The sequence below is a fragment of the Amblyomma americanum genome, unplaced genomic scaffold, assembly GCF_052857255.1.
Source record: "Amblyomma americanum isolate KBUSLIRL-KWMA unplaced genomic scaffold, ASM5285725v1 scaffold_37, whole genome shotgun sequence".
Classification (NCBI taxonomy): Eukaryota; Metazoa; Arthropoda; class Arachnida; order Ixodida; family Ixodidae; genus Amblyomma; species Amblyomma americanum.
The window spans coordinates 454,908-473,811 of NW_027526509.1; the positions used below are offsets into that span (position 1 = coordinate 454,908).

Genomic DNA, 18,904 nt, shown 5'->3' on the forward strand with positions numbered 1-18,904 from the left:
CACCCTGCCTGACGCCCTTTCCTTATTGGCATTTTGTTGCTGACTTTATGGAGGACTATGGTAGCTGTGCAGTTGCTATATATATCTTACAGTATTTTGACATAAGGTGCTTCTATACCCTGATTATGCAATGTCTGTATGACTATGACTAGTCACTTCCCAAGCATTTCACCCTAAAAGGCCAAGCACCAGGCAGGGGAAAGCTTGTACCCACTGCATCACCGGTGGGTACCCGGCGGCACTGGGGATCGAACCCCACACTTCCAGCATGCAAGGCGGATGCTCGAATGACTAGGTCACTGCTGCAGTTGGCCATGTAAACAGAGAAGCAGCAGCAACTGCGCAGCAACACCCAAAGATAACATTAAACAGTGCCCCCAACAACATTGGAAGACGCCAAGACAGGACGCTGCACAGGGCATTCCTAACACCTCATGAGTGAGCAGTTCTGTGAGAGCATCACTAACAACCGAGAGAGGGCAAACAGCTCAATTTAAAACAAATGGTGATTTTATGCTGTTCTGATTAACATTAGTGCTGAGGTACCTGACAACTTTGGAATATGAATATGTGAATCAGATATGAAATACCACGTTAAATGCAGTAATCAAATTTTAAATGAAACAGTTCCAGAACAATAGCCAAAACACTTCCACTATAACAAAACATGACCACAGATTCGATTCTCCTATGCTGTAGCAAGGTCCGAATTTCAAAGACTTGTCGATGCTTCAAAGCTCATTTTGGAGCCGATCTTATCACTGAAAATACTGATGTTTCAATTTTTCACTGCACCTGGGGATGCGTAGGTGTGCATCAATTATGAAGGAAACTGATATGCTGTGCAATCACAGAGAGAAACTTCACAAAAGAGGACATGAAAATATGAGGAAGTCATTTTATGTATAGGGTCTTGTATTAATGGAATGTCCATTTTGTTGATAGTGGTTTGTAAGACATCCTGTATTAAACATGCGCACATGGGAGAATAACTATAGTATTCCCTAGTTCCCTTGTGTTATTATCCAAAAGGCTCATTTCTACTTTTTATAAATGCGATCTAAGCTGAAAGAGTACATCAGTATGACTCTGCTTTCTTTTTTACTGACACAGCAAATTATATCAAATAATATAAAAATTGGGGAGCAAGCCAGTACTGTACTATTGAAATTTTGCAGGAAAATGCTTCCGGGCAACGTTACACTGTGGTGGCACACACTCTAGTCACCGTTTACCTCCAGAGAGAAAGAGAACAAAATTGTTACAATCAAGCATGTCCAATCCCAGGACACACATACTGTGGAGGAGAACTACTCACCTGAAGCAGCTTAATGTTGGATGGGAAGTCACCCATCATAAGCTTGTCCCGGAGCTTCCTGCGAGAGGAACAAGCAGCAGAGATGAGCCCACTTTTCATTTTAGCTGAAGAAAACAGCCGAACGTAACATGATTCTTCTGTGAGCGCACAGCATGGAAAAAAAGGACGACTGTTTTATGTTTTGCCGACGCGAGATTCTTTCCGCTTCTTCTCATCGTATTGAATGTTAAAACTTCTTGTGCACATTAATGAACTCTCTATGATTTTAGGTACTTGTCAACTATTTAAAATTCAATAAGCCATCAAAAACTGAACATTTCCGAACCTCATACCGACTAGTTGAAATACAGCTCTTTCCTGCACACTATGCAAATTTTTAACTCTTTTCTTTGCCCTACTCACGTTCTGCCTTTGAAATAGTTTTTAGGCTTGGTTTATGGGGGTTTAACGTCCCAAAGCGCTTCAGGCTATGAGGAATGCCGTAGCGAAGGTCTCTGGAAATTTCGACCACCTGGGGTTCTTTAACGTGCACTCACATCGCACAGTACACGGGCCTCTAGAATTTCACCTCCAATCGAAATTCATCCGCCATGGTCAGGACCGAACCTGCATCTTTCGGGTCAGCAGCCGAGCGCCATAACCATCGAGCCACCGCTGTGGCCCCAAAATAGATTTTAGATTCTACGATTCGCAACTGATATGTTTTTGCTTTATGTTTCCTTGTGTTTCAATACACATCTCATAAGCTACCATTTGCTAGAGAATTTTTTATCTCCCATAGCCTCATGTGAAATTGCAGTATTTGAAAATAAATAAGTGGTCCACCATTCCTGGTGGGCCGCACTCTTGTTGCATTAAAACTGAATACACTTTACACTGTGCCATGTAAACCCTAAATTTGAGCCAGGGTTTCCAGAATTTAATTTTAGTTCATCACTCTAGAGCTTGCAAACGAAACCAGAAGCTGCATTTTCAGTAGCTGCTCACTTAATACAGTTTCATAAAGAAAAATGCTAACAGAAAAACACCTCCTCTATACCCCCATATTCAGGCACAACTGCTGAGGGCTACACAAAGAAATAGAATGGCTCCAACGAAAGAACTCAAAAATGGCAACTCCCAGAAAACTGCTAATGTACGCTGAAAGACTGTGCCGGTTTATGAGAAATCAACAAATGTCCAGCCTTACTGCCAGGTGCCAGCAGGAATGGCTATCAAAGAGTGTAAAACTCATCAGAATACAACTATCAGGTAAGTAAATGAACACTTTTTGGTGACGAAAGAATGCAAACACTCCATGCTTAAATCAGCTAATGCATGATTGTATGATGAATAAGGCCCTCATGTGCCAAACACAAACTTCAATATGCCAGCTTGGTGGGAGGAAGTTACTGAAATATTAGAACTGGTTTAGAAGCTTTGCTTCTTTAAGAATGAAACACAGGAAATATCGATGAGTGCATCATCGAGTGAGTCGGGTGTTCATCATAAAACTGCGAAAAATGTTACTTACGTACATGAAGATCAAATGAGGCTTGAGCTGACCACCTCTCCACAAAATTTGCATGTAGGTTAATCTCGTTTTCCGAGAAGAAAATTGTGTGTTAAGAGAGTGTGTCTGATTTTTAGAATGTATGGGCATGTAAGCATGGCTCTTCAGTCTGCAAGTGGCAGTTCACTTGTTTCTACATTCATTGCTGCATCCTGTATGTACCAGTTGAAAGACGCAAACCTCAATTATGTACTGGCTCCAGTGAAGGCGGTTCTCTTGAACGTTGAGTGTTTTCGTGAGAGTACCTTAAGTATGTTCAGAGATCTGGAGGCTCTCTTTTCTTTAGGATGTTTATATGAAGAAAGAATGCGAGTTTTTTGTCAAATGTTAAACTTAAAAATTTGTGCTTGTGTTTTACTGGTAATGTGATTTCATTCAGGTAAAGGGAGGGATCAGCATGCAGCACTTGTCTAAGTGATTGGTTTGGTTTGATGGGGTTTAACGTCCCAAAGCAACTAAGGCTATTAGAGACGCCATAGTGAAGGGCTCCGGAAATTTTGACCGCCTGGGGTTCTTCAACGTGCATTGACATCGCACAGTAAACGGGCCTCTAGAATTTCGCCTCCACCAAAATTCGGCCGCCGTGGCCAGGATTGAGCCCGCGTCTTTCTGGCCAGCAGCCGAGTGCCATAACCACTCAGAAGTGATTTTTGTGTGGAAAACTTGAACCTATTTCTATCTGCCCATGTCGCTAGTTTATTTACAGTCAGCTGTATTTGTCTCTTGCACAGTGATATGGTCAAGGATGTGCACTTAATTTGGACATGCTGACATAAACTGAACACATGATAGACTTTGGAATTATGTTTGCAATTTGCAAGTAATTTTTATTACAAAGAGTGCTGCACTTAAAATGCGCCCCTCAGGCACACAGTTTTTTGGACAAAGCTCCTCGAAAGGGTGGCACCGCGGCATATACTTGAAATGAAGGGCTGGGCAGAAAGTTGCTTAAGCATTTCAGCATCGATCCTGTCACAGATGCCAAAGTATCCCATAAGACCGCAAAGCAGTATTGTGTTGTGTAATGCTTCTTGAACTGTATTTTCAAGGTGGAAAAGATGGTCAGTTGTTGAGCATGCTTTCTCAAAACAGCATTGGTGGACCTCAAGAGTTCATGGAATTCGAGGAAAAACATTAGCCTAATATTCAGGACACTTTCGAAAGATGTAGTTTAGACAGCTCGTCTGGGCCTATAACTGCTAGGAGAGGCTTGTGGTTTTCTTGGCTTCAGAAAGGCTACAATAATGGCTTTTTCCAAGCCTCTGGTATTATTCCGAATGCCCATATTTAGTTAAAAGATTCCAAAAGTGCTTCCACATTCCAAAAGTGCTTCCACATCGGGCTCAGAAATATGAACCAGCAGTTCGTAATGTACTTCATACAGCCCTGGTGAGTTCTGTTTCACAAACAAGCTAGTGAACAGGAAGTCTATTAACGAGTTAGCGGTAAAAGGGAAAATAGAAGAATTCAGGATATCGCTGCAGAACAGATTTTCAGCTTTAACTGAGGAATATGATCTTAATGTTCATACAATGAACGATAATCCGGCAGCTATCATTATGAAGTGCATAGTAGAAGTAGGCTGTAGGACGGTTTGACAGGTGACCGGCAAGCTATCTCAGGAGACTAAAGATCTGATTAAGAAGCCTCAAAGCATGAGGGTGCCTAACCTGACAAACAGAACAGAACTAGCAGAGCTATCGAAGTTAATAAATAAGCGCAAAGTAGCTGACACAAGGAAATTTAATACGGAGAGAATTGAACATGCTCGAAAGAACGGAGGTTGCCTAACAGCGGTAGAGAGGAAGCTAGGCATAGGTAAAAGCCAGATGTATGCATGAACGGACAAGGAGGGCAATGTCACTAGCAATATGGATAAGATAGTTAAAGTAACCGAAACATTCTACACAAATCTGTACAGAAGCCAATGTAATCAGAACGTTAATGAGAGAGACAGTAGCGCAGAGCAATCGGACATCCCGCCAGTAACAAAAGAGGAAGAAAGCCTCAAGAGCAATGAAAAGGGGAAAAGCAGCTGGGGAGGATCAGGTAACAGCTGATCTGTTGAAGGACGGAGGGGAGATTGTGCTAGAAAAACTAGCCACTCTGTATATGCAATGCCTTATGACCATGACCGTACCAGAAGCTTGGAAGAGCGTGAACATTATCTTAATTCATAAGAAAGGAGACTCCAAGGATTTGAAAAAGGTAATCGCTAATAGAGTCAGGGCAACCTTAGAGTTTAATCAACCAAATCATCAGGCAGGCTTTCGTAAAGGATACTCCACAATAGATCATATTCACAATATCAATCAGGTGAAAGAGAAATGCACAGAATATAACCAACCCCTATATATAGCCTTCATTGATTACGAGAAAGAATTTGACTCAGTGGAAACCTTGGCAGTCATACAGGCATTGCGGAATCAGGGTGTAGAAGAGCCTTATGTCAAAATACTGGAAGACACATATATAAGCAACTGCACAGCTACCATAGTCCTCCATAAGGTCAGCAATAAAGTTCCAATAAGCAAGGGCATCAGGAAGGGAGACACGATCTCACCAGTGCTATTCACCGCCTGTTTACAGGAGGTATTCCGAGGACTGAACTGGGAACAGTTAGGGTTAAGAGTTAATGGAGAATACCTAAATAATGTGCAATTTGCTGATAACATTGCCCTCCTTAGTCACTCAGGAGATGAACTGTGAAGCAAGATCAATGAGTTAGACAGGCAGAGCAGAACGGTGGGTCTAAATATTAGCATGCAGAAAACCAACGCAATGTTTTAACAGCTGCAAGGGAACAGCAGTTCACAATTGGCAGCGAAGTGCTGGAAGTGGTAAATTAATACGTCGACATTACAGCTGATCCGGATCTGGAGAGGGAAATAACCAGAAGAATAAGAATCGGGTGGAGCGCATTTAGAAGCTTCTCTCAGATTGAAAGGCAGTTTACAAATGCCCCTCAGGAGAAAAGTGTACAACAGCTGTATCTTACCGGTAATCACCTATGGGGCAGGAACATGGAGGCTAACGAAAAGGGTTCAGCTTAAGTGAAGGACAGCGCAGCGTGCCATGGAAAGAAAAATGATAGGTGTAACGTTAAGAGAGCGGAAGCAGGCAGAGTAGGTGAGGGAACGGATGCGGGTTAATGACATCCTAGTCGAAAAATCAAGAGGAAGAAATGGGCTTAGGCAGGGCATATAAGATGGCAAGATAACTGCTGGTCCTTGAGGGTAATGGAGTGGATTCCAAGAGAAGACGAGCGTAGCAGGGGACGGCAGACAGTTAGGTGGGCAGATGAGATTAAGAAGTTTGCGGGCATAGGGTGGGCGCAGGTGGCAAAGGACAGGGTTAAATGGAGAGACATGGGAGGAGCCTTTACCCTGCAGTGGGTGTAGACAGGCTGATGATGAGTTTTGTTTGCCAGCAAACTCTATCTCTTCAAGTGCAATTAAACTAATAAAAAGTTTGTCAGTGCTCCCAATTGTTGCAAGTCTGTTTTTTGGCTGTGTTTTTGTACTTCAAGAACGACTGTGTGTAGTGTGAGGAACTAGAAACTACAATGAAATGTTTTGATAATATGTCTGCCTGTTCCTCTATACTGCTTGTTTAAATGTCAGGTGCTGTCAAGAGAGAGATTGTGAATGGGCAGTACCTGCTATTTAGTTTATGAACCTGTTCCCACATTTTTTTCGATGTGGTTGAGCGGTTAATCGACGACACAGTTTTGCAAAGATTTTGTTTGGCATTGCAACGGATACACCATGCTTTTGCCCTTGCCTTCGAGATGATGCACAGAAATGACGTAAACGCCTGCACTGTTTGGTTGGAAGCTGCCTGTGTCTGCATTCGAGATTACGGTAGCTGACTTCGCAAGCATTCTGCACCTGCTGCACAGGAGTGCAAGTTACACTGCTGTTGCAAATAGGTAGGCCCATGCTGCTAATATATTTGTGATCCCTTACTACATTTACCAGTAAGAGGCAAAGCGCAACAACAGAGACCGTCATTTTTTATTTGAATCACAACAGTACCTATAACTGCAATTTATAACCAGCTTCGCTTTTTTGTAACTGAAGTAGTCTGAAGCACGTTATTTTACCAGATTTTGTAATAGTTGCAGCAGTGAAAGGAAGATAGGAAAAGGGAGAAAGAGATTTTCATTTCGACATGTTTACATTGAGTTAAGTGCAAGAACATGCAAGTCAGTATAATAAAAATGACAAATTTGGCCTGACTGGAAATATCATCCCAGCTACCTGGAAATGGCCTTTGAACGACCAGAGTAGTAATGAGAATTTGTGCATGAGCAATAACAAGAGCTTTGTAGTTACGCTAACAAATGTTTTAAAACGTTCAGATGAGAAAAGGCACTTTCCAAATTTGGAAACCAACCACAACGAAAGCAGTGTATTCTGATGCACTCTTTACGTGTCTGATGCTTAACATTGCCATGTATGCATGTGCGAGACCAGGTGGCATAATTCTTACACCACAGTGATATTCTGTGATGAGCACTTATCACAATAATTTAAACTGTTTATTATTTCACACCCAGCATTTAGATAAATAGGTAGGCAGACACTCCTAATGAAGTGCTATATAAGACTAAAGACAAGTGAACAAGAAAATTACAAATATATTAATATGTTTATATTAATTTCTAGCAGACATGAACTTTCTGAAAGTGGAGAAAAACAACTGGTACTGACATTGCCTCTTCACCCTTAGCGGTGTCTCAGTGCAACAAGGGCATCGTGCTTTCGAATAGGGTGCACTCAATGACCAGCCTTTTGCCCTCCAGCTATTATCATCTTTTGCTCTGCAGTTAAAATTTTTATTGATCACGAAGGTATGCCAATTGATGCCTTATTTTATTCTTGAGGATTTCTTCCCTCGTAGTTTCATTTCTTTTACAGAATTTTTAGCAACGCTATGCTTTTTCATTTATAGCTAGCAGTTATCACTGTTCTGATAGTGTGTTTTCAACGATGCAGCTAAAAAGGACCGCCATCTATGCCCCCCCCTCCTCTGCTGGAGCTGCCCGGGAAGCAATTGAAAGAACTCATTCAGCAGGCTCCAAGAAGTCCTCGTACATGCGTGCGAAATACATGACACAGAGTTTCAGGAGACAAACTGAGTTTGTGGCACCCGACATACTCTAGAATGGCACAGATGTCAGAAGGGCCCTCCGAGTGCAAGTATTGCACATACTTGTACAATCCACACAAAGCTCTTTCTTCGTGCTGAATTCACAGCCAGCATTTATCCATGCCTTACTCATATCCTGAGAAGCAAACCTGTTTGCACCCTAGCCATAGTTGCTTGAGCCTTGAAAGATAGCAATGCATCTGCTTCATGGCAAGAGATAAAGCCAAGGACTTGACACGTGCAAAAAAAGGTATCACTTCACACCAGTTCCGTTTCAGTGGGTGCTCTTCTGATGGCATTTTCCGCTTCTCAAGCAAGTGCAGAGAGATGCTTTATAGACCATGTGTCCAATGAAGCTGCAAAATTTCTTTAAAAATTATCAAGCATTACTTGTACAGCAGCAGGTGATGCAGATCGCCTTAACACGATACAAGAAGGGCACTTTGAGTTTTGCAGTTAAGATTATTTTTGCTGTATGGGCACTATGAGGCCACTGCATTCGAGACATTGAAAGACTTGATTGCAGAAATGTGCACGGCACAAGTCATGCTACAGTTCGTTAAGAAAGTAAGGTGTTGAGCATTGCTAGCAGACAAAATCTTTCAGACAAGTAGTTCATAAACTATTAAACAGCCCCTCACCTTCCTGCGGCTTAGTAAAGCATACTTCCACATTGGTAAATGCTAAATAAATTGTACATTAAGGCTACACTCCACATAGAGTTAAATCTGTACAGCATACAGTGGAATGCCACCAGAATGAATGCCGATTTATCAGTTTCACATTTCCTAGAACCGCACGTTCATCACGCACTATGCCTGATGCACTTTGGCTGGGTTTCATAACAACAGAACGACTTATGCTGTCAAGAAGGATTCATGCCACTTTATGAAAGCCTATTACATTATTGCCACCCACATTTCATACCTCATTTAGATAATTAGCCCATTGCTTTCAAACCAGTTGCTGTTTCTTCTCTGTAGCTTGGCAACAATTCATGTGAACAATGTTTTTGTATACATACTCTGGAATTTATTCACTAGAGGCTTCATTGTGCGTGGATGTTCACCAGTGTTGTGAGAATATTGCTGATGGAGACTGGTTTGCATTTTCAACACCGGGCTACAATAAGGCAATAAGGTTTTGCAAGTGAATGTGTGTAATTGCTGTGAAGTAGTGATTGGTTGAAACAGGTGAGTACCATATGATGGCAGTGTCATTTTTCAACAATTAATGCCATTTCGCACTTAGCGTGAACAGTAGTGTCATTCATTTATTTACTTTAATGTTTGATGAGAATGACATCTTCGACACTGAATGGTACTGTGTTCCCTCCTTGCTGAAAACTAGGAGGGGGCGACAGTGTTTTCGACACAGTTGTTTGAAGTGAAAACTAGTGTGTCATTCTTCTGTGCTTTATAATAAAAATATTCCATGCATAGTGTCTTTGTGAGAATGCTTATTCATGGAAAAACAGCACAGCGCAAGCTCAATGAATTGAATTTTCAGTGTTTATAGCAGTGTTCTCCTGCCTCAACCACAGCAATGTTATAGATGTCAGGGCTGAGGAACGAGAACACTGCTGTAAAAACTGAAAATTCAAAGATAACACTGATGTGTACGTCAACTCGAAGTGAAGGTATAAGGCATGAAGTGAAGCTCCATGGATGGTGCGAACACTATATGGGTACACAGCAGCCAATAGCTATGTTAATGGCCTTGTCTGTGTGCGGTGAAGTTTTACATTTGATGTAGGCGTGTGTGAATATTGAAATTTTCGAATATGAATATGAAAAAAAAATGGCTTAGAATATCAAATCGAATATCGAATATCTGTTCAGTATGAAAAAAATTTTCAGAAAATGATAAACAAGCAAATGTTGTTGCCCTTATCTTTTTCAAAATAGTGCATGGTCTTTGCAACTAAAACAAAACTAGGCTGCCTCAGTACCATATAAAAAACATGATGTGCATAGAAATGTATACTACCCTATAAACTCGTGTAAGGGCCGCACCCGTGTATGGGCCGCACCCTGTTTTCCAGAAGGAAATATTAGTAAAAAATAATATCCATTTAAGGGCCGCACCCAAACTTTCCACAGGACCCACGCGGGAATAGCCTTCGAAATGTGTGCGCCGTGGCCTCCGCGATTAGCTCCGGCTGCGAGCAACTGCGCGCTTGATCGCGGAGGCGACACATGTGCGCAGATATCGGCATCAGTATCACCAGCTCCGGCGTTTTGTGGCTGTCAAATGGTCCGTTCAATTCGCCTGCACTTCCTGCACCAGTTCTGTAAAGTTCCGTGGCGGTGCCGCGAGCGTGCAGCGCCAGTTCCTGCAGTTCAAATGCTGCAACTGGCACTGGCTACTTCCAAAACGAATGGTCGAGTGCAGGCCTAGACTACCCTATAAACTCGTGTAAGGGCCGCACCCGTGTATGGGCCGCACCCTGTTTTCCAGAAGGAAATATTAGTAAAAAATAATATCCATTTAAGGGCTGCACCCAAACTTTCCACAGGAGCCACGCGGGAAAAGCCTTCGAAATGTGTGCGCCGTGGCCTCCACGATTACCTCCGGCTGCGAGCAACTGCGGGCTTGATCGCGGAGGCGACACATGTGCGCAGATATCGGCATCAGTATCACCAGCTCCGGCGTTTTGTGGCTGTCAAATGGTCCGTTCGATTCGCCTGCACTTCCTGCACCAGTTCTGTAAAGTTCCGCGGCGGTGCCGCGAGCGTGCAGCGCCAGTTCCTGCAGTTCAAATGCTGCAACTGGCACTGGCTACTTCCAAAACGAATGGTCGAGTGCAGGCCTAGTCGTCTGCTAGCCTTGGCGTCGCCACCAAATTGCAGCCAGCAGCGTGGCGCCCAAATCAACAACCGCCAACATCCCGAACCGCGTGAAGAATTTTCAAACAGCACATCGCAGAGAAGTGTTGCCATGAATCAGCCTCGATGCAACCTCGCGGCAGCTAAGCGAAATGCACGTGTGTTCTTTTACTGAACACGACTGAGGTGTGCGCGCCGACTTGCATGCTAAGCGTTTTTTTTGCAACAACGTGCATCATGCGCTGCATGCACGTGTTTACTTTTTAGTTAACATAACCGGCTTCGAGTACTAATATAACATTATTAGTAGAAAGAAAAGACGCTGGTTACGGGTCCAACGAGAGCACGATGGTCGAGAGATAGAAGGTGCCGGCGAGGGCCGTCCCCCCCCCTCCTCCGTCGCCGCCTTCTCGGGTGGCCCCTCATGTTCCACGAGAGTCGGCGGGCCCGTGTGAGGCAGTTATCATCGACGAGTGGAATAATTTGAGTATATCCGCCGTTTATTGCCAAGCGCAAGTCATCGTCGCGCAAGCCGTCGTCTGCTTCCATGGCGGCTGCAGCTGCACCATTTCGGCACTGACCATTGAGGAGGTGCAGCTTTCCTGCACTTTCCTGAACTAGACCTGCACAACATCTGCACATTTTTGAAACGAATGGCGTCATGCAGACGGCGCCATCTTGCACCGCTGAAACGAATGGCGAAGTGCAGCACCACGAGAACCAGTTCATGTAGTGCAGGCGAATCGAACGGACCTAAAGGTACGAGAGTTGTGGTTCGTCGTAGTTGTGGCTTTCACGTGCTGCCGCCGATCTTTGCAGTTTTAGAAGTTTTAGCACGATGGGCAAGCACCTTAATTGCTACACAGCTGGGAGTTTGCTGTCGAACACGGCAAGCACGCGGCGGGCAGGAAATTCGACGTGGCCGAGAACTGCGTCCGACAATGGTGTAACCAAAAGGATGCATTGAGGAACACAAGCTGCAAAAAGTGCGCTTTCCGAGGCAAGCCGTGCAAGTTTCCCGAACTGGAAGAAGAGCTGCTCTGTTAAGTGATGGAAGTGCGAAACTAAGGCTACACGTTGACAGCGGACGTGCTGCGTGACTTTTTGTGGGATGAGCGTGCACCGGAGCACACCATCTCGGTGTCGTTATACACCGCGAGTGGCGACTGAACGTAGTATAACGTAGCATAAAAATGAAAAACAAATCGACACTTTGGTAAGCAACGGCAATAAGCTTAAGGAAACAAAATTCAGGATAGCACGTGACTACTCGATCGATGTGCGCGATAAGCGTCGAAAACTTGGGCAGTTCTCGAAGTCGATAAAGAAGGAGAGTGACTGTCCCCGTCTTGTCTTCAACAAGCTGTTTATAAACGATAATATTTATGTCTGGGACACGGATGCCAACTGCGCAGTTCGTCTGGAAACGTCAGGAAATGATGCGCCACAAGTAGAAGCTCGAACCCCGGGAAGTACCGATGACTGGCCCAGTCACCTACCTGCCTTACCCCATTCAAGTAACTGTTCCTTGCCGCCACTTGATAAGCATAGTCGTGATAACGCGTTATGTTTTTTTATACAAATGTGAGAAGTATCCTCTCGAAAGCCATTCCTATTTCCTCGCTCATCGACTCATGCTCTGCATCATTAATCGCGCTCACGGAAACGTGGCTCACGGACAACGTTCCTGACGACAAAATTTTTTTTACTCAAGCAACGTTCAATATATTTCGCTGCGACAGGGCGAATTGGAGAGGCGGCGGTGTTCTGTTGGCAATAAAAAAAAAAGACTTACCCTGTGTGCCCATCATAGTTTCTACGTTTCTTGAATGTGTATGGGCTTTGCTAAAATGCAGTACTAGAAACATACTTATTGGTGTTTTTTATCGGCCCCCAGATTCGGGCAGTGTTTTCGCTGACGAATTTTATCGCATTCTGAGTGAAGTGTGCAACCGGTTTCCCAATTGTGCTTTATTGATATTTGGCGACTTTAATTACCCCCATATTAATTGGGCTACACTATCTGTCGCGGCGAGTGAAAGAGAATCGGAATGCATTTCTTCAGTCATGTTTAGATTTTTCTTTATCTCAACTCATCATGGAACCGACACAGCGCACTCCCACATGCTCCAGCATACTTGATCTAATACTTACTAATATTCCTGACATTTGCACCAACATCAGTTATATTGATGGGCTCTCCGATCATGACATCATTACTAGAAACATTGTTTTTCAGAGAGAGGTGGGAAAGTGACTAATAAGAAAATTAAATCCTATAGCAAAGCTAACTTCGATGGAATAAAAGCTGAACTATCTCTCTTTGCTGACGTTTTTCTTACTAGCTTCTCATCCCGCACAGTTGACGAAAACTGGATTGCGTTCAAAAACGTGTTCTCCACCCTTGTTGATAAGTATATACCCACCATAACAATTAGGAGTAACAGTTCTGCACCATGGTGGAACAAACAACTTCGACGTTTAAACAACAAAAAAAAAAGCGATTATACAGGCAAGCCGTCGAGAGCAATCATATATCATCGTCGCTTAAATACAAGCAGTGCGACAAAGAATACCAGGCCTTACTTAAATCCTCTTGTCGACACTTTTTTAACCATGACCTAGCATCTATGCTGACTAACAACCCTCGAGAATTTTGGCAAGTAATAAGCCCCAGCAGTCATAATGAAATTACGCTTACTGATCACACAGATGCCACTGTTCCCGAATCAGGGTGCACAGAGATATTAAACAACACATTTTCATCTGTGTTCACTTGCGAGGACGTCTCTTTAAGGCCAAACATAGGTACACTTTCAGATATGATTATGCAACAGATTACTAAGCATTTCGATAATCTTATGCGCACTTTTTTCAGTCATTGTCATCCAGCCGGATTCCTAATGATTGGCGCACAGCCGAGGCCATACCAATTTTTAAATCTAGCGATTGCACATCCACTCTTAGCTACCGACCCATTTCATTAACTAGTACCGTCTGTAAACTACTGGAGCACATCATACATTCGCAAATCATAACATACCTAGAAGAGCATAACGAAATCTTCAAATACCAGCATGGCTTCCGCAAGGGATATTTATGCGATGGGCAGTTAGCGGGATTTACTAATGACTTGCTATCCTGTGTTGACGTCGGCAACCAGGTGGATGCCATATTCCTGGATTTTTCCAAAACTTTTGACCGGGTTCCTCACCACAGGCTACTAACGAAACTAAAACATCTTAACATTGACACACAAGTCATTTTATGGATAAAAGATTTTTTGTCATTCCGAACATAGTTCACCACTGCAATTCCTCTTTTATTCGTCACGTCTGGCGTTCCACAAGAGAGCGTGCTTGGTCCATTGCTTTTTCTAATATATATTAATGATTTGCCTAACTGCATCTCCTCCCATTTAAGACTGGTGGCCGATGACTATGTTATTTACCGTAAAATTACTACTGAAACTGACCAGCAAGCGTTGCAATCACACCTAAACGCGATTAATGTGTGGTGTTCTGACTGGCAAATGACCCTAAACCATACCAAAACTAAGTGCATGTCATTTACACGTTCCTCTTCCCGCATTCTAACCTCATATTTTATAGACAACAATATTGTCGAGCTTGCTACCACATACAAATACCTAGGAGTAAATTCTCAAACGGATCTAACATGGCATCGTCACATCAACGTTGCTCTTGCAACTGCAAATCACTCACTCGGAATCATGAAACACAGACTAAGGCAAGCACCCTCACACTTAAAAAAGCTAGCATACACCGCTTTAATCAGACCTAAAATTGAATATGCATGAGCAATCTGGGACCCGAGCCAACATTACATCCTACGTAACATTGAATCCCTGGAAAACCGTGCTGTTCGCTTCATTTTTTCGGACTGTTCTCTGTACACCAGTGCTACATCTTTCAAAAATCGTGCCGAATTAGATCCAATATCACTACAACGAAAAACATGCTTGACTATCTCTGTTTCACAAGCTTTATCACCACGACGTTTTGCATGATGACTTCTTTCAGCCACGTTGCCACATCTTCCCTCACCGTGATCATCCTTACAAAGTCAATCGCCCAGTCTGTCAGTCATCACTTTATGCGCAATCATTCACACCTAGAACCATAAGGGACTGGAATAACCTACCATCAGATATTGCTACCGAAGTTCACCCAGACAAATTTCACAAAATGCTGCACACTCACATACCTGTGCACCACTTTACTTCTATAGAGTTAGTAATCCTTCTTTTGTGCTCCCTCGAATACCACTACCTTCTTCCAGATGTTTCTTTTCCATTCTTTATTTTTCTTTCTGCATTGTTTTTGTACTCTTAATCCCAGCCGTTTGAATTTTCACCCTTTCTATTTGCGCTACAGTGTTGTTGCTATTGTTTATTACTGTACTTCAAAATGATGTCTATTTTTTTTCTCTCTCTTTTCTGCTTCGAGCAAAGTGTTGTCAAAGTGCTTTGTGTGTCCCCCCTATGTAATACCCTCCCCGGAGGGCCTTTAGTGTATTTGAATAAATAAATAAAATGCTGCTTACTTCCTGATTGGTGTGTTTCTACTTAAAAAATTTTTTTTCGCAAATCGCGTGTATGGGCTGCACCGCGAAAATTGACCCTCAAATCTGGAAAAACAAGTGCGGCCCTTACTCGCGTTTATACGGTACTTGATTAGACAACATAACAGCATCCAAACTGTAATGAGGTCATGCCAAACACAATCCATAAAATGACAAGTGGCAACAAAAAATAACATGATGACTAGTAAAACCTCATTCATTAGGTGTTTAAGGGGCCGGAAGAAATGCCCAGTTCATCCGAAGGCCTCGGTTTATAAAATTAACCCCCCCCCCCCCCCCCCCCACCGAAAAAAAAAAAACTGCCAAAAATGCGAAGATGCAGTAAGGTCTTGTGAGGCGGCTCCACCATGCTAACACCTGTAAGGCCGTAACGAACCTCCCATTTTGGAGTGCTGGAAGAAGAACACAAATGCAAGCAAGGGGCCGGGGAACACACACTGGCATCGGAACGGCAAGACTGTTTCTAAAAAGGAAAAAGAAATAACCTACGACGCATCAGTCGGCGTGCGAAAGCCACGCGGAGCTGGGATTGGACTACCAGTGAATGCGTGGGCCGACAGCTGCAGTTGCCGCAGGGCAGCGGCGAAGCTCAGAAACTGAAACTACACGGCCAGGCTATTTTTTTTTTTTACTTAGCGACAGGGGCCTTTTGATCGTTGTCACGCCTGCCGTTACGCCCACTAAAGAGGTGCGCAGGTTACAATGCACCATGCAATAGGTGAGATTTTAAGAGCGTTGGCTCTTACTCATCACGTTTAGTGATTTCGTGGGGTCTGCTAACACCCTTGATCACAGCGCCATCTGTGGCAGCAACTACTCATCTCGTTTCGAGATTTCGTGAGGTCTCCTACCACCCTGAGATTAAAGCGCCATCTGTGGCTGCAACTAGAGAAAACCGCATCTCGCATTGCAACTTTCTTGATTCATATTGCAGCGAAGAAGCACACACACACAGAGAAGGAACACGCAAAAAACACGGACGAACGCTGCACTCACAACTGTGTTTTTTGCGTGTTCCTTCTCTGTGTGTGTGTGCTTCTTCGCTGCAATATGAATCAAGAATGTTACCAACTTGCCCAAAAACATGTTTTACTCAAGCATTGCAACTTGTAGCGCCATCTAATATAGCATTGTAGAAACAACCACCTGCAGCATGCCAATGATGACGTCACGGTCCAATATGGTGTACAGAGGTGGAACTATGTGAATATGATGTCAGGGGATGAAATGGCGGCATAGTTTCGGCTTCTCGAATCCATAATGGTGGCCATTAAAATTGGTTGTGCCCTCTCATCCCTTTCTCCTCCTCACCAAAAAATATCCTAAAACGGGTAGAAAAACTGCCCCATTACGGGGGCCACTATACATGTATACATTTGTTTCACTATATATACCCCGACAACAACGGGCACCCATGCGGGGACAGTTGTATGCCAAATTTGGTAGGCAAATAAAACTCTATGGGTTGTGGTATAGAAATATTCTACAATTAAATAATAGGTAAACATTTTATGCATGCAATTACTAATTGAAGCGTTACCATATCTGACAGCAAGCTGAATTCTAGGCCCACCTTGACCCACAAACGAAGCAAATTGATGATAATGATTAAAGGTTGTTATGGCGCAAGGGCATCTATGGCCGAAGAGCGTCATGACACAAGATATTTTCGACTTCTAAAGGTGGGGTCAAAGACCCATTTCTCAAGCATTTTCACCCTAAATTGGCCGAGCACAACACAAGGGGAAAGCATGTACCCACTGCATCACCGGTGGTACTCGGCGGCACTGGGGATCGAACCCCGCACCTCCCGCATGCGAGGCGGATCCACCGCTGCGGTTTGAAGCGAATTCCGTTTGGGACATATCTTGAGGGGGTGCAACTCGACAATGGGTAGACGTGCATCGTAATTTCTCTGATAGATGACGCCAGGCGGCGATCGTTCCGCTAGGCGGCGTGCATGCACGCGTAGCCGAGCATAGTGGCAATCTACCCCGTTTTGAAAGGGTATTGCATTCCGTTTCTCGAGACGAGCAGCGTGTTCTTCTTTGCTTTCTTCATCTAGTAAACCAAACAGCTAATGCTCATGAATTCAACATCTTCCAGTTGGTGGCGGCCTTTTCTACAGGATCGCTTGCCCTATTGTGACAACTCGACGCATCACTTCAGGAGGCTCCAGCAACATTCCACAAGTAGGCTTTCCCGCATAGCATAGTTTACAAAACGGGATGGCAGAGCTCACGCTTGGAGAGTTACGAAGGCGACAGGACAGATTCTTCGGATGTGGGCATCAAATATGTAAGGTATTATGGAAGGAATAAAAAAAAAGCACGATTTCGGGTTGCGATTGTTCGAAGCGGGCCGTTGGCCATCTTGTTCGCAGCACGTGCAATATGTGGGAAAGCCCACTTGCGGAATTTCTCACGAAGCCTACGGGCGTCGGAATGCGATCGGTCCCCATGATAAACGACGTAGAAGGAAGGGAATAGGATCTCTGTTTTGTTTTTCTGGAATTTTTTAACTCGATCATCGGCTAATTTGCCCAGATATTGTGGTTTTGCCACGACCGAATTTATGAAAGTCTGCGCAGTATACAATCGCTGGCGAGTATTCGAGAATTTTCCAATATTCGAAAATTTTCGAATATCGATTTCTCGAATACGAATTGAATATCAAACATTCGATTCATATTCAAAATTTCGAATATTCGCACACCCCTAATTTGATGTAAACTACATTGTAGAGCAAGCCATAACACATGCTTGTGTGTTATGCTGCATGTCTCTGATATCCTGTATTTTTTTTCCCTCATCATGCCATTTTATTATTCTGCATAACTCAAACATTGCAACCCTTGATACTGTTGCCTACCAAAATATAACTTCACCAGCGAAAGTATGAAAACCCCACGAGAAGAAGAACACAGGACAACGCTGGACTAACAACTGATGTTTAATCGAGAGACGGCTAACCTAGGTCGCCAAAACACGCATGCGTATCAGACGCACTAAAAACAACACATATGCGGAAAATCACCAAAGAACAGATACACGCTCAAGATCTGGCAAACAACAAAAGGCACCTATTTTGCCTATCAACTTTACACGTGCACATTTCTGCTTAGGAAATTAAACTCCTCATTCGTGAGTAGCAAAGATGGTGCACTGACTTCTTCCTCACACTGGCCTTCGCAATTCTCAAGCATAAACCAGACATCTTACAAGGTGCAGAGAAGACTGCCGTCATGCCATGCTGTTGAGCCACTTTCTTAAGGTCATGCGAGACACTGTGAAGATAGGGCACTACTTCAACTTTCTTACTCTCCAGTCTCACATCTCTCACCTCCCGTGTGTTCTGTTTGTAAATTTTCTGCAGAATCGACTCGCCAACTGCAGTCAGCACGTCAGCCGGAAAATCCGTGTCACTTAGGCGTAGGACTTGCTGGTG

General features: G+C 43.6%; 1 protein-coding gene across 5 annotated transcripts in view; it reads right to left on the reverse strand.

Moving 5' to 3' along the window:
• Positions 1–18,904, reverse strand: part of LOC144112053 (TBC1 domain family member 13) — a 288,796-nt gene that overhangs the window by 21,826 nt on the left and 248,066 nt on the right. For all 5 annotated transcript variants that reach the window (XM_077645129.1, XM_077645126.1, XM_077645131.1 and 2 more), the window contains one exon: positions 1,319–1,376. In XM_077645129.1, coding sequence (XP_077501255.1) covers positions 1,319–1,376 — 58 coding nt within the window. The remainder of the gene's footprint in view (positions 1–1,318; positions 1,377–18,904) is intronic.